Source organism: Elaeis guineensis, chromosome 11 (genome assembly GCF_000442705.2).
Source record: "Elaeis guineensis isolate ETL-2024a chromosome 11, EG11, whole genome shotgun sequence".
Lineage (NCBI taxonomy): Eukaryota > Viridiplantae > Streptophyta > Magnoliopsida > Arecales > Arecaceae > Elaeis > Elaeis guineensis.
The window spans coordinates 117732820-117755851 of NC_026003.2; the positions used below are offsets into that span (position 1 = coordinate 117732820).

Here is a 23032-nt window from a genome sequence, read left to right on the forward strand (position 1 = left end):
CTTGGTTGGCACAGATAGAGAGATGTGAGACCATGCCTCGTCTCAAAGCTCGTTTATAGGGGGAGATATGGAGAGCTAGCGTAGATTTTTCCTTCAATAGAAATTTAATAATGGTCGAGTGGCAAACCGGAGCCCACGCATTGCAAGATATATTGCCATCACGTCTTCTGAACTCAAGACTTGAAACTGGGATCGTGCTGTGAACGATGGACAGGTGCTGCTACGCCGTCCGGTCTCCAGAAGCAACCAGCCTTGAGACCTCCAGTGTTTTTCTGAGTATCCGTTCGACCAACCAAATGTTGTCAGACTTCTGCAACCCAAAAAAAAAAAAAGAAATCAAAACTTCATCCTCATAAGTCGCAACCCAAAAGAGTAAAGGGTCTCGTTTTGTTTACCAGAAAAAAAAAAAAAGAAAAAAAAAAGGGGTCTCGTTTTCTCTGCGTCAGATGTTTTCTTTCCACGTGGCATGAAAGAGGGGGGGGGGGGGGGAGGAGATTAGTATAAATTCGAGGATTTTTTTTTTTTGGTAGACTATAAATTCGAGGAATTAGTGCAACATGCGGATAGCCAAACACAAAGTTTCCAAGCTGTCAAATGTGGGACCAAGAAACCTTGTCGGTGCATTTTTAATTGGTCATGTCTTTTGAACCACAACAGCAGGTACGTGGAGTCGCACATGCTCTCACGACTTGTTTCGCACAGAGAGAGGAAGGAAAAACATGATCTACATAAAAATAAAGAAATGCTTCATATTCAATTTGAATTTTTAAGAAAGAGAGAGAGAAAATTAATTTTGTTATGGGAACAAGATTCTTTCATTTAAAATTTATGTGAGATATGAGAAAATCCAACTCCCATCAGTTGAAAATTACGGTAATTTTTTTCAAAAATACTCTTTAAGTTTTGAAATAAAATGTAGCAAGAACTTTTTTTATTTTATTAAGATCATAATATATATTTATATAATTTTAAAAAAAATAAATATTTAATCAAATATAAATCACTATATATAATTTTTTCATGATCAACTAAATATATAATTTTTATGATCAATTAAATATATAAAAATTATTTTCTCAGAGGTCATATATTTAAATACTAGTTTTCTAAAAAAATCATTTCAATAATAAAAATTTTTTTTGCTAACCAAACGAATCCCCAATGCAACCACTAATTTTCTATTTCTATCAGTGCACCACCGGCTAGTAGCAAACGTGGCACTTCCTGCTTATGGTAGTGAATAGATTTCTCTTGCTCAATTAACAGCATGCATAATGGGAAATCCAACAGCATGTACACTGGGAAATCCAAGGTATTCGTTTGTTTTATGCTTTTCTTACACGTCACGCTTTTCTCAAAGACATCCTTTATTTATCTACGTATCGTCAACTTCGCTAACAAAATCAGGTGTACCATTCCCAGAGAGATGTTTCTATGATGGAGCAAATACTAATAGCCACAAATAATTAGTACATTGCCAAGTGAAAACAATATTTGATTTTCTGGAAAATGGTTTGCAGCAGGCCAGCTGATTTGATAATGATCATGTTGCTGCTGAAAAGATACCGTTTCTAGTTTTAAATACTAGTATTTAAGCAAGAATTTATTTCTTCCATGCTATGTTAGTTTCTGGTATCTGTCACAGCATACTTTACCCTGGGGTTATATAACCGCAATTCCTTGCTCGGCTGCCTGAGGAATTAAACCTAGGCCAAATTAGTCCTCAACAAAGGCCTAGAACAAAACAAAACGATAATATCTTGAGGCCCAAAAAAAAAAAAAAAAAAAAAAAGCTGTCACGCCTTATATGCACTCTTTGGGCTGGGGACGATGAAAAATGGCATGTACAACAATCAAGTAACCAAACTAATGTTCACAAGAAAAACAACAAAAACGAAGACAAGCAAACCATCCAACTCATCCATAATTCTGAGCTTGGTTAGGTGTTTAGAGCACCAGCCCCTTCACTACAATTCTTTGTTAAAGAACAACCCAATCCATGAAATACATTAATTAATCGACAGGTGAGGATGCAAATGATCGGAAGGGATCGACCAACTATCAACACTGTTGCACACTAATTTTGTGTGGATAATTTTATGAAAACAAGCAGGAATAACAGTTCCTCTTCATCAAAACCCACCCTAGCAGTCCGAACACGTGTATGCACAATTCAATATCACCAGCAGACCCTCCATCATTTGCTACATGGACAGAAATGCGGTGACCCCTTCCTCATTGGCACAAGATGCCTCCTCCCCGTGGCAAACTTCTTTCGACACAACATAGCTTCACCAAGAACAAATGGGGTAATCCTTTCCTCAGCTCTGGCTGTGCGGGAGGCTAGTAGCAATTGCCATCTCAAATCTTCATGCGCACCATCATAGTCATCTCATAACTAGTGCAACATATGACGTAATTGTGAGAAGCAAACCCCTCCAAGACGAAGTTTCTTATGCACAAGACTGCAGAGATAGGTCAGCACAACCATGTTGCTGGATGCAAAGAATGTATCCCATCACAAATGATATCCCCCTTGTAGCTTAGCCATTGTAATGAAGTTTTTGGTTGGGTGAGCTCTGACTTTGCAGCTGCGGAGTTTGCAAATTTTGAGGCTGAGCGTTGTAATGAGTAAAGGGTTGAGAGTAGAGAGAATTCATCAGGCCCTGCACAAGTCTCGTAAGTAAGATCATAATTTTTAAACAAAACAAAGTAAGAATTCCAGATGAGGACCTGTGATTGAATAGCAGGTCCAGCCATGCTAAAATGGCTCTGAGATGACTCATCTTGTGAAGGGTCATTGAATCCTGCTTGGGTGAAAAGACCTTGTGATCCATGAGGCATATAGTCCTGAATTAAATGCTCACTAAGCTTCAGCCAAAGAAATGGATAGAAATACAAAAGATTCTCTTTAGGAGTACATGAATTATTTGAGCAGGGAAGAGACGAGTGATTTTTGAAGTCCATCCACCTGAGTCATGAAGTCATTTCCAGTGCCCAGATGGGGGGGATATCCTGGCTGTGAATTCTGGTTCAGGTAACTCCCTGGGAATCCAGCCTGTCCTTGAGCAACATAATCAACACCATAACCACTCTGAGAAGCCTGTACAATGCAGCAGCAAGTTGTTTCACTTGAGTACAATCCAGAATCCAAGCAACAAAAGCTGCAAGCACTTTCTAAAGGAGTATGATAAAAGGTCATTTTATTGTACACAATGTTCAAAACTGACATTTGGGAAAAGCACTACAGTCATTTAAATGCGAGCATTACTCACAGGGGGTGTTTGGTGTTGCTTAAGAAAAGTCCTTTTGTAACTTTAAAAGCAAAAAAGTACTTCCTATAAAAAGCATCTGGTATTAGTACCAAGAAGTGCTTCTACAAAAAAGAAAAGTCAAAAGAAATGGTTTCAGGAGAAGCTAGAAAACTTTAGCTTCTGGCTTCCTTTGTAAGAAACATTTTTAAAAGGCAGAAGCGACACCAAACACACCCAGAAACTCCTAAAGTGACACTTAAATCTAAATTGTCGCCAAAAATATTGAAACATTGCATAGTTACGAAATTATACATCTCAAACAGCAAGATGTAAGTTCTAGATAAGCATACCATAGCATGATATATGCACTTTCAAAAGAATATCATCCACTAAAACTTGCGAGCAGCTTAGCAAATGCTCGAAATAAAGAGCAACTCACTCTTAAAAAAGAGCATACATAAGAATAATTATCAGTTAGGTAGACAATGAAGGTAAAAATTTCAAAATACAGCCAACTATGACCAGAGTGTATCCCACTTTTAAAACATAGGAGAAGTCATGCACTAGTTCCAGCAAAATTCTAGTGTCAAAATCCAAAATGAGGCAGGAACAACTTTCACATGTGGTAATGCGAACATTTAGTGGACATGTAACAAAGTATTGATTCTCTAGCAGAAAATACATATAATCTAACATAACTAAAGTTGCTAGATTCACCCAAAGCGTAAAAAATGAACCTCATAATCAAGCTACCAAAGTTCCTAAAACACAACAGACAGACAAAACTATTTCCAGGTTAATTTTTAAAAAAAATACTGCATTCCAGCTCAGTTGAACGCCTGCTCGAATATCCATGCCATGATCAGGAACTGTAATATAAGGCTACAAATACTACCATAATGGGTATGTATTGTACTCCTTTTGTCATGTCTCATATAATAGATTTGCTAAAGAATCTTCTTGAATGAGAAACATTACTCATTCCTCATGGTTCATATATAGCTTTTCCAAAATTACAATGATACTGTCTTCATAGTGTGTTGAAGCCAACTTAGCAATCAAAATATTTTTAGGAAACATGAAAAATTGAAAATGAAAACAAAAGCTTGTTGTAGTTGAAAAGCAACCCATAAACCAAAAATGCTTTTACACCTGATAAAACATTAAAAAGAAAGACAACAATGAGAAATGCCAGGAAAATTTAATGACAAAATCTGGTATAATAATTGGAAATACACAACAGAACTGTTCCAAAAGTGTCCCAGTAATTTCTATTTTGCTAATTAACATGTGTCTTTATTGTAACATTGTACTTTTTTTATGTACTAGCCAAGTCCTTACGTGTCTATGTGGTTGATCAAGTGTCCAGGCAAGTTAGAAGGAGGATGACAGTTGCAACTCCGATGAGCCAACTGGTCAGTAATGATGAATGATAAAAGTTGACCACCACCCTTCTTCTTCTTCTTCTTCTTCTCAAATCCCATGCCGCTCTCATTAATCTATTTCAGTTAAGATGTACACAGCCAAGGAACTACAACTTTATTGCAATTCACAATGTAATCTTTAAAATTCTTTTCTTTCTTTCTCTTCTTTTTTTCCTTTTTTTCTTTTTGGTAGAGGGCTGGGCACAGTGTGATCACCCATACTGCACTCTGAGGTGGCTATCTGCTATCTAATACCATCCATCGGCGAAAAAGAACATTGCTCAAATATAAATAATAGAAAGAACACATATTCATAGAAGTTCAAAGAAAGAATATGGCCCTTCATGAACTATTTCATTTACAGATTTCAACTTCCAATGACATGTTAACCAACATGACGCTCAATTTTCCAGTGCAACAGAAGCAACCTCTAAATCACACCGGCAAAATTATTCAATAATAAATACCTCAATAAGTGCTTGACTTACAATGACGCCAATTTCAATAAGAAAAACTAAAACGAATGAATGTGATCTAAAATAATCAGGGAGTGAGCAGCTCTCTCTAAAATTGTAGTGATGAACTAGCTGGTTGTGGTTGTATATGAAGGGGTTTATAAGAAATAATGGTCTCACATGGTAAAGATAGCAACTCAAACCACTACATGCTGTGCTTTGAGGCATGATGGGCCAGGAAGGAGGGTGTAACAATGTCAATTATTTAGCAAGAAAGAACAGAAACTAGAGAATCCACATCGATATAAGGCAAACTCTCCTAGATTCTGTCTTGGACATTCAGCATACTCTGATGTATTTCACGAGATTAGAGAACAAAAAAGAATGAAAGGGTCAAGTGAAATCTTTAAAGAAGAAGATGGAGCTGCCTTGGTTGGCAAAGCCCAATATAGATGCATAGCGATCCATATTGCTCCTCAAATGCATCCATACATAATAATGCATAGAAATAGCAGTGGAACTTGTCCTCCATTAAGATAAATTCTCATTCAAATTTCACATTGAATTTATTAATCTACAATGTTTCTTAACCTAGATTCCAGATCAATTTATGATGGACATTTAGATATCCAAAGGAGAAAAATGCAGAATAATTACACACCTGTGTTGAGAAATCTGCCACATTATATGCAACATGTGATCCTTGGCTTTTAAAGTCATCCCCCAAAAAGTCCTGATAAAACAAATGTAAGTTCAATATTTGGTACCACCTACAACGAGCCAGAATAAAGAGAAGAAACCTAAGCTGTGCCAGGGCATTTACCTGAGACATGCCACCTATAGAAAAACCTTCACGAAAAGTTTGACTAAGACCTTGAACTGGAACCTGGAGGAAAGTAAGCACAAAGTCACAATGCAATCAAATATCTATAGTTTGAATGCTGGATAATGGAAAAAGGTGGCAAACCTGTGTCATCAGTCCAGTTTGGGATAATGGACCCCCAGCAGAAGGCTGACTGTTAGGATTGTCCAAGGCAGGGAAATTAAAAGCAGAACCAATACCACCCAAAGCTTGTTGTGAGGTTTGCTGATGTGCAAGGTGGCCACCAATAGGACCACCAGCATTACCACGACCAGCCCCAAAACCCCTATTCCCAGGTTGAGGGACCTGTGGAACAGCTCCAATAGGTCCATGAACAGCTCCACGAGTTGGAATTGCATACGGTTGAGAGTGGGGACCTCCAGGGAAAGGTGGAACGGGGATTCGAGGTAGGGGATATCCTACTGGGTGCACACCAGGCTTATGAGTACCATTTGGTGGACCAAATGGCATATAAGAGTGACCTGGTTTGTGTAAAAGCCAAAAGCAATTTAGCAGAACAATATATCCAAATAATAAAGCTGTTTACACTCCTAGAAACACCATAACTGACATTAGATATACATAAGCTTGAGATGACATGATGAAAATGTTTAGCCACTGTTGAATGAAATCTTGATCAGATATGAAGTATATCTACTCATCGAACAGGTAAAATAGCATACCTTTACCACGTCCACTTCTCTTATCGGCATTAGGGCTCGAAGAACTGAGGGACCCAAAGTTATCGGCATGCGCAATCCCTGGACCACCCCCAAAAAAAAGTCTGCGGTCACTGTAAATCTGTTTGACATCAGAAAAAACAAGTGATTAGAGCATTACCGAATAAACAAAAATAAAAATATAAAATAAAGATAAAAATATATAAAACAAAGATATATAAAATATTGTGACCATTACATTATATATATATATATATATATATATATATATATATATATATATATATAAAATTTATAAGTTATTATAAACTTATAAAGGTAGATAAAAACTACAATAATTAATATATATTATTAATAATAAGAATTAGATACAAATATAAGAAAATATATATGAGATAAGAATGTATAAGAAGAAATTTAAGAAGACATCTGATCAGGAACTCAATTTAGATAATGATTCAAAATGGATGTCCCCTTCCAACCAAATTATATTTCCACTGATTCAGCAAGAAATACCTATCACCATACAAATCAAATTGAAAGAACATGGAAAGTCAAGAAAATGCCGTAATACATCCTTTTTTGTGGACAACAGACCTTTTTGGGCTTTTGAAATTGTATCATACTTTGCTTCAAGTTATTCAGTGGCCCTTCCACGAGGCATTCATGCTCCTGCAAACATAAATGATTAGAAAGAGTCAGTTGTATGGATATGGACATGAGAGTCAGATCACAACACAAAACCAAGTATCCAATTCCACTTGAGGAACAATTTCAGATATAGGTAAACATACAATAAAGATCAACAATAACTCACATTCATAATTTCTACAATATCTTTGCCTTCATAATTTGTGCTCCACAATTTATTAATCCACTTGAAGCAGCACGGATGGAGAAATTTTCCATCTAAATTCATCCATTAAAACTTTTGACATGCTTTAATTTGTAAACCAAATGCATTGTCCTTCATTTCAAAACGTGAGCATGCATAAAATAAAACAGACTGAGTATTCAACATACATCAAAGAGCAGATCTCCAAATATGAAGCTCTGATTTTGTTCTCGGTCATAGCAGAGAGGTCCAACCTTCTTCTCAGACCCATGGCACCAGTTTCCAGAGCATCCAAAAAGATCGATCTTTCAAATATTACAAAGGCATCCCCAACAGACCAATTCATATGAGCCTAAAAGTGCACTTGCACACCAAACCCTTCTTAAGGTCCAGAAAGTCCTCACTGGTAGGGATCAAATAATTCTGAAGCAACCTCCTTCAAGGGGTATTCCATAGTGAACCACATCATCCCAAAAGCAAGCAAGTTTAACACATCTAGTGAGATGAATGAGCTTAACTAGAGAAAAGAATCAACTAGCGAATTCTATGCTAAAGCATCCTTGCTCATGAACGTAGATGCATGACAGTATTCACCTAAGCAGGTATATGTGACTTTAATTTTCCTGCATAGCTAGCATCTATGACCAATAGGTTTTAACCATCAATTGATGTAAGGATCTCAAAGTCTCAAATTACCTTATAATACTGGTTGCACCCCAAACATAATTGGTACTTACCAACAGTCAATCCTGATCAGTCTATGCTCCAATTATCTTACCAAGGACAATTGATCACTGCTGATAAACTAGCAATGATGACCGTGTTTAATCGAACCAATCAATTTTTGCTCAAATCCCAAGTTGGTCCTGACAGCGTAGGTATGTTCCAAGTCTATGTTTCTTTCATTATGCATTCACAGTCAGAGAGAATTAACAGTATGCATCTGCCACAATTGAAGGCACTACGTTCTCAGATAATGGTTTCAAAGCTCTTGATCAATCTCTCAATCATTGCATTATAGTTGCCTAGATGTCACATAATAGACTAAGTTTGACGTCCTTGAGATTGGTGAAGTTCACTTCCCAGAAGATTATTATATAGCATAACAGATACCCTTACAGCCTCTCTGGATGCCTGAATAATTCATCCGCCACTAACTTAGAATTGGTGGCTGTTGCCATCTCACTAACACAGGGCAAGGAACCATTGGACAGCTTTGGCAGGCTTCCAAGTACTCACAGTTCTGCTTAGATACTGGATTCCACTGAAACTGTGGCTTTCATTACCCTAAATTATAGGGATTTGGGAGCCTGAGATTTCCCCTACCAGAGAAGAATCTCTCTCTTCCCCTATAAGTGGTTCTCATTTTTAGCCAAAAACCAATTCACTCGGATAAATTATGTGGGTATTCAAACAGCCCCTTAAAAAACAAAGGAGCAAGCTTGCTCTGTTAACATATTATAATTACCTTATGTAAAAGCATGACAAGAAAATAACTGCATATACTACTACAAGGTTGGTTATGATAAAAGCTACCTCCATCTCCAAGTATACCAAATCTCCTTGACCAATTACGATTGTGATAGATATATTTGATGTAATACAATCCAAGAGATTATCAATCGCGTGAAAACTAAAGAAATTGGGAGCTTGAAGAAAACATTACAGTTGCAACAATTGTAAAGATGAATCGGAGTGACTTTGCACATCTTTGCATGGGCAGCTAGAGAGGCATGCATCACAACATAGCACATGCATCAAGGAATACACCCATCTTTTCCATTCATGGGAATCAGAAATTGATATAAAGAATTTTGCTGATTGGGGTTATGCACCTTCACCTCATCATTAAAATTGTAGTCGACATAAAGATTTTAGAGTATTTCAAGAAATTGCTCTTATTAATGAAATCTGAAATCCTGAAGAAACAAACTTGTGAAAGATAACAAGTTATAAAACTCCAAAATCCAGTATTAAAAAAATGCCTAAAAGATAATGTCTGAGGTTCATAAAATGATATGTAATAGCTGGTTTAGCTTAAATATAATCAATCCATTTGAAGGACGCAAGTCATGGCTCAAGACAAGATCGACAGTCATACAAGCCAAAAGCATATGGTTGACATGCACATATGATCTTCACTAAAAGGAACGACCAAACTAATCGGACAGAGTAAAGCATCTTAACAAAGAATAGCATGATCAAATATTTGTCTTTTGCCTATATTCTTGGTCACATAACGATTATACAGCTAAATGGATATCTCAAAAGAAAAGATACCTTGTAATGTGTCAATAAGCCATTCCATAATGGTTGTTTGCTAAGGACTTTTGGATTCCCCAAAATAACAATGCCATAACGAGCTCGAGTTAGTGCAACATTCAATCTACGTGGATCATTAAGAAATCCGATACCCTGAAAAATAGGTACAAAAAGTAAACATCAAAATCTCAATTGCTTACTTCCATGAACTAAAAGCAGTCATTACACATAGTAAATATCATTATCCAAGACGAAATGATTTTGTCGTAAAATTGCAAAGATCTATGAAATTCAAGACATTTAGAATCCCTTAGAAGCTACAAGTAGATCCTTGCTGCAAAATCCTTGATCCTATATTAGTGCTTAAGAGTTCTACAGCATCAATCTTCAAACTCTGCATCACACAAAATGTACTAACAATGGAATTTTAACCAGCAGAACTTTTTTCTCTTCAAATGCTGAACATCATTGCTACAATATAGAGCAAAGTTCTGATATAGCAGTGCAAGAAATATTTTACCAGCCAATTAGTTGGCATATGCTAAAAGCCATTTGCAGAACCATAGGCATGATGTAGGCACCCAAGTAATCAACGGTTACATTTTGATCCAAATTTATTGCCAATACAGCCCAGTAATATGCCCAAGAAACCAGGTTTCCAAAGAAAACTGGTGGACACACCAGATGAGAAAGACCACTTACCTGCTGAAACTTAAAATGCATCGCATAATAGTTTTTAGCCTGAAAATAATTGATGCTCAATGGCTTGGTCGAGTTGAAGACTAGACTTCAGTATCAAGCAAAACATATATGCCATGAGCAGTCAAATTTCTAATTACATGAATGACTTGACAGCATTCTACATTCCATATGACCCAGTCAGAACTGATGATATTGACCAGGTTCTTGGGAAAGGAAAGAACAAAAGAAATCCACCTCCTTCAGCAGTCAAAATGTTGCTTCCTTCCATGGACTTCATGGGTCACCAATCAAAAATTAAATTACCAACCTCAAAGTCACTCTTACATTCCTTCAACCGTATCACATGTATACTTTAATTATTTTCTAATAATGTCATAATGGTGTGTCAACTATGATAAATGAAAACGATAGAAAATTTTGATGCTCTCGTATGAAAAATATAAATGACAGCAAGTTGATTGGCATGATTAAGCTATTCATAATCTTTCAATGTTTCTTAAATTTAAATGTTTCGGTAAGTTAGAGATGGGGATGTTCAAGAGTTCCATCAATTCCTCTACAGAGTCTTGTTGATCATGGTGTATAAAGTGCACAGAAAGAATTTTATATAGCAAGTTCGGGACTTCATATGTGTAATAGATAGAAAGACATTTGAATAAGCATTACTCAAGTTTCAAGAAGCTACTTGAATTTACAGCTAAGGACAAAATCTTCCTATAGTTACCGAACACCTATAGTTACTGAACATGGAAAGACCTACAAAATTGTAAGATAGAATCACAAAAGGAGAATTGGATGGTAGCAAGAAAAAGGAGATACCCAGCATGGAACATACTAAATGTGCTGTTGCCTGTTTGCAAACAAGGAACTGCTTGTGTTCACATATTTGATGATGTCATGGCTCTTAATTCCATCTGGATGCGATCATTTGGTAGATTACGGGCTACAAATCTTCAAGTCAACTCAAAAAACAATGGATGAACCAAATTATTTACGTCATCGATGCATGCAAAAGTACTTTGGCATAAGGCTGCTAGGAAATTTTATGTGAAATAGCCCTACTCCAGGTCTTCCATTTCCTGTATCCAGTTCCACCTATGAACCACTTCTAATCTTGCATCAAGTTTTCAGATCTTAATATTCAACCCATTATAAAAATGCTAGCTATCTGTGAACCAGATGTACCTGGTCATTAGGCCTTGTCCATCTATTCTAAAAAACCACATTCGTTGTTTCAAGTGTCGAAGGTAATATACCACACAAACACAAGCTAACCAGTGAGTTCAGGCTCCAACACACAATTTTGTGTTAATTATAATGCTCAAACCTTCAATCTACCTTTTCCATATTTCTGTATGGACAATTCTATATGCATGCATACACAAGCTAGACAAAGTGCAACTATGGATTCACCAAGGTCTAAACTGACGGGCATAATACAATCCTTGTATTTTTTTTCTTGGTTAAGGACCTGTCAAGTCATTATATCATTGCACTCACCAAGCTATATCAAAAATTGGCCTGCCTGGAAGCTCTCTTGGATACAAGCTAGACAAGTTAAAAAATTATGTAACAGAGATACATTGGAAGAAATAATAGCCTACAACTAGTTTCCAACTCAAATAGGATTGCTTTAAGTATCCAATTATAAAATAGACTTCAAACATAATCATATATCTTAACGTCACCCAATGAACAAGTGCCATAAAAGCAAGACACATCGTAACTTCTGATTCACCAAAATACAGTCAATGGATGCACGATCACCCATAGTGCTCATGTTTTATTTCTTAGTTAAAAGACATTTAAACTCCACATATCCTTGCACTCACCAAACCAGCTCAATATTTGGACTGTAGGAGAGCTCTCCCCAAACAAGCCAGTGAGATTTGACTTTCTGCAATAAAGATACACTAGGAAAAGATTATAACTTGGTCTCTAGCTCATAGAGGTCTGGTTTAATTATAGTTAAGGTTTGACTAATAGGATTAAAATATAATTAATTTACAATGACAAGCAGTGCTCTAATGCCATCCAAGGACATAAGGTACCATTGGTAGCGGACAGAACCAACTGAACATAAAACCCTTCTGAAGCATTTTCTTAACAAAATGGAATGGAGCTTGAAAAATTAATAAGCTACACCTTATCAAGATGCACCAAGTATCTACTGTATACATGACCTACAAAGCAGAAAATTCCTATTAATTCATTACATGCCCAATTTAAGACCAATCTATTGATAAAATGTTCATGTTAAGATCATTACACCAACTTATGTAACTGATCAAAATCAAATGAATTGTTCAAGACTAGGGTCAACAATCCGTTAGATCCATTAACCAATGAATAAACTACTACCTTGAGAATCCATTGAAGAAGTAAATTTTAAGAAAAGAAAAATCGACCTGATGTTCGTTGCTCCTTACGCAGGACAAAATAATGTAATCTTTTTCTCTACCTTGGAAGGAGTCAACACTGGCAACCTGCAAGGAACATACATTTTGAAGTAAACCATCTAAAAGGGCAGCTAACACTGAATTTTGATGTCAACCTCAATTTCCTTATAGAGCTGTTGCCTAAGAGCACCATTCCTTGACATGTGATTAACGATATAAGCCCTCTGTCCTTCATATGGCGTTATAACACCAATCTGCATGACTCCAAAAAAAAAATAGTATCAAGAATAAAGACAAGGGCATACTAAAATTTATAAGTGAGTAATCAGAGAAGCTTAAGCAAGTGTACCTGACTAGGTATGACTCCACTCCTCAAAAACGTAGTAACAATTTTTTCAACATTTGCAGCCTCAGTTCTATTTAGGTAGGATGTTCCACTTGCACTTATCTCCTCTTGTCCCATCTAGAAAAAAAGACGCAATTCAGCCATAGAAAAGAACAATCTAGATCATCCATAACACAAAATGCTGCAAATGGATAACAAAGACATTAAGAACAAAGATATCAGATACCTGGACATAAAAGAACATAGGACGATTGGGAACCGGCCAAGGAAAATCAATACCAGATGATTGCCTTTCATTTATCGTCACTCCATTTTGAAGGGTACCCTCATAGAAGCTATTAGAAGGAAATTCTGAGAGGGAAGGATGCATCCGATATTGGACCTGCAAATTCAAACAAGCTTAGAGGTTGATAAATAATCTTCCAGTGAAACAAGAAGAAACATATGACCACAAGAAGTGGTCTGATCAAGTGAATAGAAAACCCATTTACTTCTAAAGTGGGGAAAAAAATGTAAAGAGTCTATCCTTCCACAAGCGTACTAGGGAATTCAAATTCAATAAGTATTAAAATATTTTTCAGCAATTTCTTAATTAGACAATTTTTCCCTTCATTTAGTACCTCTTTGGTGTCATGTGAAGTCTCCTACTTCATTCCCACCATGTATGATACTTTAATAATTACAAGAAAAAGTTGATATAAGGCAGAGATTGATCATTCCAATGGATAACAAATTATCTAATATATTATACTTATTTTCTAACAAAAACGCTATGCATTAAAAATGGGAAAAGTAATAAATATGTTCAGAATGAAATTTAAAAGGAATACAGGAAAAGAAGAATGTTCCAAAGGAATGCATACTGAGAACAATTTCAACAATGATCATTCAGAAACACTAGGCATTCACCTAAACAGTTGTGACAATAATAACATTTCTAATAAAGAGAGAGAAATTTGGGCAACAAAAACATATTTCTAAGTTAAATTATAACTTTTTGTAGTAATAGCTGCTTTTAGCTGTCATAGTGACCATACTGAGTTGACATGATGATTGGTGACATAAAAGGGGGAAAAAATCAATAACAATCCTTAATTAACATCATCATGTTGGAAATTATGTTAAGGCCATCATGATGGAGATTATGCATACATAATGGCATATGTTTGTGTGTAAAGCAGGTTGGACAAAATCATCCTTACTTCCTTTGTAACATGAGAAGCTATCATATAACCATGAATAGGGATGCATCTAGTTTGGAATTTGGCATGCCTAATAGACAACAAAAGTTTCCTCCACAGTGATAAATTACCTATACTCAGAATATCAAAGCAATATTTGATTTTTAGACAAACAAACAGCATGAGGATAACAAAACAATAGCATTTCTCATTTTTAAGGTATTGCTAGAATAAAAGCTCTAGTCTCATAACAATAAACTGCTATATAGGGAAAAGGGAGCCTTATAAATAATTTCTTCCCCACACTTAATATCAGTGCATAAATAAGTAAATGAAACAAACAGTTAGCTTGGAAGCAGAAACAGCTAGAACATTCCATGTTTGGGTCCAAACTTGCACCTAATACCACCTAATTACAATCTTAAAGTTCTATTAGTAAGGCAGCAGCAAGAATTTCAGCAGAAGTTTGCTCTAGTTGGACAAAATATCAGGGCCAAATCCTGGCACATGAACATTTTGATTTTAAACCTAAAAAGATCAAAAGAACTGTGAGACATGGGAATGGAGTCCCTAAAGGATTTGAAATGGAACCTTTTTTTACGGCAGCAAAGTAGGTATCCAATATAAGAAATGCATAAAAAATTTACATATTTCTAGCATCCCATAACAATTTTTGAATATATTGAATCCTAAGGTGTTCGTGTCTTGTTAATTAAATGGTTAATTATATTCAAACACGTTAAAAAGTTGATTGCACCATTATTCAGTCTTGTTATGCCATAATTTAGACACAGAAATAGAAAGCATATGATGCAGTTATAACCTAAAACGAGTTTCTAGCTCTGACTCAATGCAGGAGGTGGAGAATACAGCTTGAAATCGTCTCATGCATATCAAACAATATAACTTGGAAACAGCATGCCAGGAAAATAGCAGCTGGCAAGCATAATTTGTATTTTTGGAGCATCTTGGCTTTCGGGACAAAAATAAGTATACCTCTTGTTTTTAAAAAGTCAGAAAAGCACTTCACTTTTGATTTTTCCACAATCATGACTTAAAAATTCAACTAAGACGACAATTAGATAGAATATATGATTCAAAGAGAAAAAGGGATATATCATGAAATGACTACAGCATCTTTCAGAAAGGGGGAAAGGGTTTCTTTCATAGGCAATATTAGTTAAGAATTTTTAAGAAAAAGTAAACATATATATATATATTGGCGGTGGTTTTATCCATGCTCTATAAAAATTTCATGCCTCCAGAAATCTTCTTCTTCAATATCAAACATGTGAAAGAAACTGTAGTCATAACAAACAGAGGTAAACAAAAGCATGCCTAATCAAAGAGACAATGCTCACTTAAACAATGAAATGGCTGTCATTTCCCACAAGTGAAAAAACACTAAAATAAAGAACAGAGATTTCACCTGCAGTCTGAATGGTTTAAGACCAAGAAGGACAAGGCGCTCAAAAAGAGACTGGGCTAACCCAGCACGAGCTGCCTTTTTACACATTATTACTGGACCAAGCTGACAATGATCTCCAACAAGAACAACCTGATTCAAGAATTGAAAACAGATCAGAAACCAAGTGTATGAAGATTAATGTGTCCTCATACAAATTACAACCATCACCTACCTGTTTGACCCCAAGAACTAAAGGAATAAGACACTCAGGTTCTGTTGCTTGGGTAGACTCATCAATAAGAACCTGAAAATAAAATAAGTATCCGGTTAGCATATGATTTTCTATCATTAATGACATGAAACTTAAAATAACTCATCATAACCATATCTACCTGGCGGAATCGGAAGTTTGCTAGCCGAGGATCTCCAGCACCAACACAGGTGCAACAAATGACATCAGCATTCTGTAATATCTCCCTCTCAGTGGCCCTTTTCAATGCCTTAAACTTTTTTTCATCACTGCTTGATAATTCACCTGAAAATATACATAACAACTTCATTTCCCCACTTCCTCATCCAATGTAAGATAATTTAGTCCTAAATGAGTAATGCAACCCCGACTTCAAAACAACACACAGCAGTATAAGATAATTTCATGTTTTGAAGTATAAGATAATTTCATGTTTGAGAGTTGAAAGTTTCAAAAAGGTGTTCTTGTTTTTTACTGAACTGCAATTCTGGAAGATCATAATGCCAACAAAAGCCCTCGAATAAGCTTCCAACAAAAATAAAAAAAAATGTGGCTTCAAGAAAAAAGCGAGGAAAAAGGTAATGGAGAAGGTGTTTCAAACTGCATGGTTTTACCATCTTTATAAAGAAACAATTTAAATGGATCAAAAAGAAAGACCAAGATGCCACAAAGGTTGTTCTATCTGGTCCAACAGGTTCCGCCATAGGCATGGTGCCAAAAAATAAGACTCATTCAAGAATCAAGAGTTCCGGGAATCCAGTACAAACTGGAGAAAATGATGAGCATTTAGTTTAAAAGAAGGGAGGTTAGATGAGACAGGCAACCTTGCAAGTCTATTGAACAAAATGGCAAGGTACAAGACAGCAGGGGATTCCATTCCATTATAAGAATAATCAGGGAGTACCTTGTTCATCCTTCAGCTGTTGGAGCATATGAAGTTCACTCTTTTCAGATGTATCAAGATGTCGAACCTGCAATATGAGGAAAACATCAGGGATATTACCTGCAAACCCTACATGAAAGAAGTATCTAAAAAGAAATACAAACTCATTTGCCTGATAGTGAAGTGTTAGATGCTCCACTGGAGACATAACAGCTTCTCTTGATTTCGCACAAAGCCTAACAACCTGAAAATTGACAATGTCAAAGGAAAATAAACACTACCAGAAACAAACCGACTGATATGCCTTTATTACCAAGATTTTTTCAAAACATTTTACATACCATTTACATATAATTTGATGACCTAATTTTATATAACATAAGATAGAACTGCAAAATATTGAATGATGGCTGTAACTGTCACAAGGCAAAGGTTGCAAATTGTACAGGCGAAATATTATAATTAGACAAAAAAACATGAAAAAACTGACAGATAAAGATTACAAAACAAAAAAGGAATTCTCAGTTTTTTTTTCCAAAAGAAATAACGGTTGAGAAAGATATTGTAGCAATTTTGAACAAAAGCACATGCAAACACTAAATCATAATAGTATAAGAAATCAAATTTTGAATAAACATGTAAAGCCAACTTAATTTCCCAAGGTACTTTATTACCCACCTCTTCAAGTCCCACAAAAGATAAAAGAGAGACAGAATAGAACAAGCAAAATGCAGCATTCAAAATAAAAATTGAAATACTTGTTTTGTGGCAACATCTTAACAATGTCATCATTTTCTTCCATTAATAAGTGTCTTTGTTAATTATGGAAAGCAAAATGAAAATTATCATAACTATGCCTTAAGAAAATTACCGCCAAAAATTAATGCAAGTAGTCATCCATCATAAATTTGCAAGTATGTGTAAAAATCTTAACCTTCAATCCAGTTGAGCTTATCTTGTCAGCCAGTTGGTCAACAGCCACATTACTTGGAGCACATACCAGGACCTGAAATTAAATGAAACAGCAAATATAATGAGCATGGCACTGCATCTGGATATGTCACATTAGCATTGCGAGTCATATGAAATCAATTACCTGCCCTTGTCCTTGTTTAGCCATGTGGTATACAATTGCTGCAGATGTGACAGTTTTCCCTGTGCCAGGGGGGCCCTGTATCAAACTAATTGGTTTCTGAAGGACACTTTTCACAGCAAAAACCTGCAAAAAGGGAAAATTCAAAATGAACATTATTCACAGGTATCAAAATTATAGTGTAGGAAACTCATTCCATAGACAAACTGCAGATACAATGATGTCATGCATAAATTTGAAATGAACAAGAAGTCTTTCACTCAGTGCTTATACACTCCAAAAGAGACAAACTCAAAGGCAAACATACCTGGGATGCATTTAGCTCTGGAAGGCCAGGAGCACCAAAGCGGCGGGGTAGTGTGTTACGAACTATTTGAAGTTCAACTTCATGACCTAAAAGGTGATGGTATATGTACCTGTATATAAAGAAATTAACTTATATAACCAGTAATTCAGTTACCAAATAACTCCAAGCCAGTGCCACGACCAAACTTCAGCTTCTAATAACAACAGGACTGAAAGGTCAAGCTTAAAATAACAGGTTGCAAAGGCCACGTAGTAGGCAAAAATCCCACCAGCAGATATTATACTTCTAAAAGGTTATGCAGGAATACAAAAAGGCTAGACCACAGGGCCAACTATTATGCTGTTTGGGCTAGGTTTCCAGATTGGTCCTATTGAAATTGCAAATCCATGGCCCAGGATCAGCCCATTTGGAAACAGACACATAAAGACAGTAATGCTTTAAGTCCAAGGCATGGCCAAACATGTCAAAAATATAGCTCATACTGTATTATGAAACATCGTAAAATCAGTCATAGTACATTTTGAAGGTGCAAGCTTTCTAAATAAGTTTTTCCTGTTCATGGGTAAAGATATGATTTCATTAGCATGGAACCAGTAAAGAAAACATGACTTTTAAAAACATAAGTTATTCATCATAATGATTAAATACCAAACAAGCAACTCACCCACTGACACTGGTTTCATCCACGGCAAAAGTTTTCATGGCCCCTTGCATCCGATCAAAGCTTGTACTCTTCCAAACAAAATCCACACTAAAGCCATGGCTCAAGTCAACAGGAACTCCCTGACGAGAATAAAACAAGCATGTAAATCCAAGATAGAAAGAAAACTAGAAGCAACAATGAGGTCCAATGTATTAATTCTAAGGTCATACCTGACTAGCACGAAGTTCAAGTGCTACCTCCTCCTGGGCAGTTAGCTTGATCTGATGAGATTGTATCAATAAACGAACACAGTAAAAATCATGTGCCATGAAGTGGCTAGTACAAGAAAAAAATTCAAGCAACATAAACATTTATACAAAGTTGAAAAGCTGATAGACAAACTTGGTTAACATATCTAACTACTGGTAAATATGTTATATATGTATTTAACAACCATACCACATGTCCCACAGACTGCCATGCAGGATGAGCTGCATCTCCTGAATAACGCAACCGCAACTCATCACCCGGAACAAGCCTTAGTTCATTATCTTCCTGTAAGATTATATATTGTTCTAAATGACAATTAAAAGAAAACGATAGACAATTAAGAGGTACATAAAGAACAGTAATGTCAGAATAAAATGAGATTCTTTGCACGCCAGATAAATAAAATAATTTCATAAAATAACCTTGGGAAAGACAAAATAAGCAACACGCTTCTTGTTAAGACCAATATCCCATCGTACTGTCACATTATCTTTACTCTGTGACTCTTTCATCATCTACACAATGAATTCATCAGTTAAAAACATAATCAAGTGAATTAAATTCTTAGTTCAGGACGACACAGAGCAACTATAACTGCATCTGATAATAGATTATGTAAAAATAGAAATAGTTTCCAGATGCAAAAGACTTCTCTCCAACATCTGAATCCATGTTTCAGGTAGCAATGCAAAAGTGGCACACATACCTTATCATAATCAGCTTCAAGCTTGATGAGTGGTGCAAAGACGTTTTGATACTGATAAAAGAAAGATTGAACAATAAAAAATATATATATCATCAACCCTCCTGAGGCAAGATAGAGACTTGACAAGTTCTATTGAAGCTTTACACAAGATATAAAACAGGCATTCAGAAACAAACTACCATCATAAAGAGTTTCAGTTTTAAAATTTCAAAGTTGTACTTGTTCAAATGGAATCCAGAACCTGATAAGCATCTTCATACTTCAAAGCTACAGGCTGAGGCTCATCATCTACTCCAGGCTTCTCAAGATCTTCTAAAGTAGCATCAGGGTTTGTTTTCCACAGCTCTTCCACTTTGTTAATTTGCTGAGCACTAATTTGCCGCGCTCTCAGCTGTTCCTGTTCAGAAGGGACCTGAAAACAAAGTCCGATTAACTACAATGCCATGCATGAATAAAAGATGTAAATGAAGATTAGCGGACCTTAACAAGCCAAGGAAGGAAACACCGATCATCAATGAGTGGACACCATTGGCTGAGATCCCAATTCATGTCTTTCAATGCATTGACACTCAAACATGGTTCTCTGCACAAGAGAACAACAACACTCTCTGTTTTTGCAGAGATAAAGCCAAGAAGAAAAACATTACGGCAACCACAGTTATAGCATTCGAGGATTGTTTCTCCCAATGGGCTGTCTTTGTGGAGACAAACTTCTTTGTGTTTTGCTCGAACCTGGAGAGAAAAATAGAAATTCGTTATGCAAATACCAAATTCGGACTTCAACAGTATAAAAAAGTAAATGATTATGACATAAATTTGCTTAGATAACAATTTTAAGTACTATTCTCTGTTTCCAGAAAAAGGAAAAGAGGAATGCAGTTCCCTATATTAAGCCTCTACCCATTCTCTCTTCATTTGAACTTTTTCCAAGTCGAGAAGAATGTCATGAGGTTACTCCCAATTTGCACAAGCTTAAATTGCAAAAACAAACATACTGTATCGGGTCTCCTATTCTCAAACCAAAATATAAGCAGATGAATATTACAAAATGACATGATAATTCTCCTGCAGAAGCTCCTAACCTTAGTTTTAAACACTTGCTTGAACTTATCTTCTGAGAACAGGTTTCCTAAATCTCAGACGATGTTATATGTGCATACTTGGTAATCTAAGACTGCATTCAAGGTTTTAGTTTCAGCAAAAACCAATCCATTTCAACCAAAACTGATTGATTTCATGCCAAGACCAAACTAAATGAACCCCCAATTATCGGCTTGGTCAGTTTCAGTGATTTCAGTTAGTTTCAGCCGTAAATGACTATTTTGGTCCAGTTTCGTCAATCTCAGTCTGTTTCATCTGAAAGTGACTGAAACTCACCACAGAATTTTTTACAAGCTTCCTTTCAATGTTTTCTGTTACATATTTGTCCTTATTTTTTTTTGTTTATTTAAGTACACCAGCTATGGGTTCTACTCAGTTTCAAGAAGCCAATCAGTTCCCATCTGGTTTCAGCCATTCAACCAAATATGACCAAAACTAACTGTGGATGACGTTTCTAGAGATATTTAGCCTTCAAGTCTCATTTTGGAATCATTTCTCGTTTGTTTACATATATATGTATAATCAACATTGATCTGGGCCATTTCTAAAACAGGTTTTCACTCTCATAATGGCATCACTCAGATAATTTCACAAACAACTCGACTACTGTCAATTTTATTCACAGGAACGTCAAAACTACAAACCAATGAACAATGCATGATAACATCTCTGGACAAAGAGAGTTCACCGGCCACCAAGAGCGAGCCATATATATGAAAACTTCTCCATCAAAGACTGAGTTGAATACAGATTATATAACATCAACTCCATGACAGGTTCAAGGAAAATCAGCCTCCAGACAATATCAGCTATCTTGATCCAGGTAAATGTCACAACAAAGATCGGACAAGGGCACTGTGACTACTTTTAAGTCTCAACATATCATAAAGATATCTATCTATTATGCATTGTTCTGTTCCAAGTCTAACTAACCAACCAACTAAAATCAAAGGAAAACCTTTTAAAAGTAAAACATAAAGATCCTTTTATCCTTCATTTGGTTTTAGACCCTATTAACTCCAAATCCAACCAATTTAACAATTATAAGTAGCACAACTTAGATGTACAGATGCTAGCATTTTAAATAAATTCAAACTTTAAAATTATAATTAGTTGACATTGAAAAGGAAGGAAAACAAGAAAGAAATCAAGAAATGTTAAAAGAAACCAGCTAAGTCTTCTAGGAAATCAAGACCTCATGTGTTTAGAATTACAAGAAAATATCTAATAGACGGCCGAAAAAAAAATGAAGACAAGGGCAGTGATCTTCCACCACGCACCAGGTGATTGACGATGTGGGATCCCGATGTATTTCCCCTCGAGTTGCAGAACCATTTCCGGCATGACGGGATGTTGCACCTTACGACACATGCTGGGTTCTGCACCCCACAATACCGGCACGCATGCTCTATGAAATCCCCCTTCCCATAATCGTAATTCTCATCCTCCCCTGTCTCCTCGAAGCTGAGCCCGCTCATACCCGCCGCGAGGGCATCAACGGCCGCCACCTGATTACCGGCCCCTCCCCTGCCCTTGGAGGACGAGACCGATGTCGAGGGGGAAGCCGACGATCCCGCGCCGGCGTCGGAGGCCGGTAGATCGGAGGCGGGGCTGTCCGGCACGGCATCCGGTGTCGCCGGATGAGGCCAGGCCGAGGATCGGGTAGGCTGGGAGAGCTCCCGGAACTCGGGGTAGTCGTAGTCGTCCCCCTGGGTGTTGAACTCGAGGAAGGTATACGCGTCGCCGCCAGTGTCGGGCTGCGACGCCGTCTCGTAGAGGTTATTGACGACCGAGTCGCCCGCCATGGCTAGGTTTAGGGTTCCGGCAGGGGACGCTCTCTCTCCTTCGCGGTGGAGCAAGGGAGGAGCTAGGGTTAGGGGATAGCCGGGCAAGGAGAGAGACAAAGAGAAAGAGGGAGAGAGAGGGGGAGAGGGGGGGGATGTGTTTGTCGGGAAGAGACGACGACGACGG

General features: G+C 36.7%; 1 protein-coding gene across 2 annotated transcripts; it reads right to left on the reverse strand.

The window, feature by feature from the left end:
• Nucleotides 1–1896: 1896 nt before the first annotated feature.
• Nucleotides 1897–23032, reverse strand: LOC105053900 (regulator of nonsense transcripts 1 homolog). Of its 2 annotated transcripts, XM_010935237.4 has the most exons (29): nt 22342–23032; nt 20441–20692; nt 20202–20372; nt 19961–20011; nt 19677–19769; nt 19444–19539; nt 19215–19265; nt 19006–19124; nt 18342–18450; nt 18038–18160; nt 17876–17947; nt 17114–17185; nt 16963–17029; nt 16201–16343; nt 16041–16112; nt 15830–15958; nt 13446–13601; nt 13223–13336; nt 13029–13127; nt 12883–12960; nt 9791–9925; nt 7273–7347; nt 6679–6796; nt 6101–6477; nt 5957–6019; nt 5795–5866; nt 2972–3103; nt 2734–2850; nt 1897–2666 (listed from the first exon to the last, which is right to left on the reverse strand). In XM_010935237.4, exons 1-29 carry the CDS (start codon nt 22864–22866, stop codon nt 2544–2546), a joined length of 3804 nt encoding a protein of 1267 aa, XP_010933539.2. In that variant the 5' UTR covers nt 22867–23032; the 3' UTR covers nt 1897–2543. The 2 variants fall into 2 exon arrangements, with proteins under 2 accessions (XP_010933539.2, XP_073102039.1); XM_073245938.1 differs by lacking the exons at nt 1897–2666; nt 2734–2850 and adding an exon at nt 3276–3338 and having other exon boundaries at nt 3070–3103; nt 22342–23000.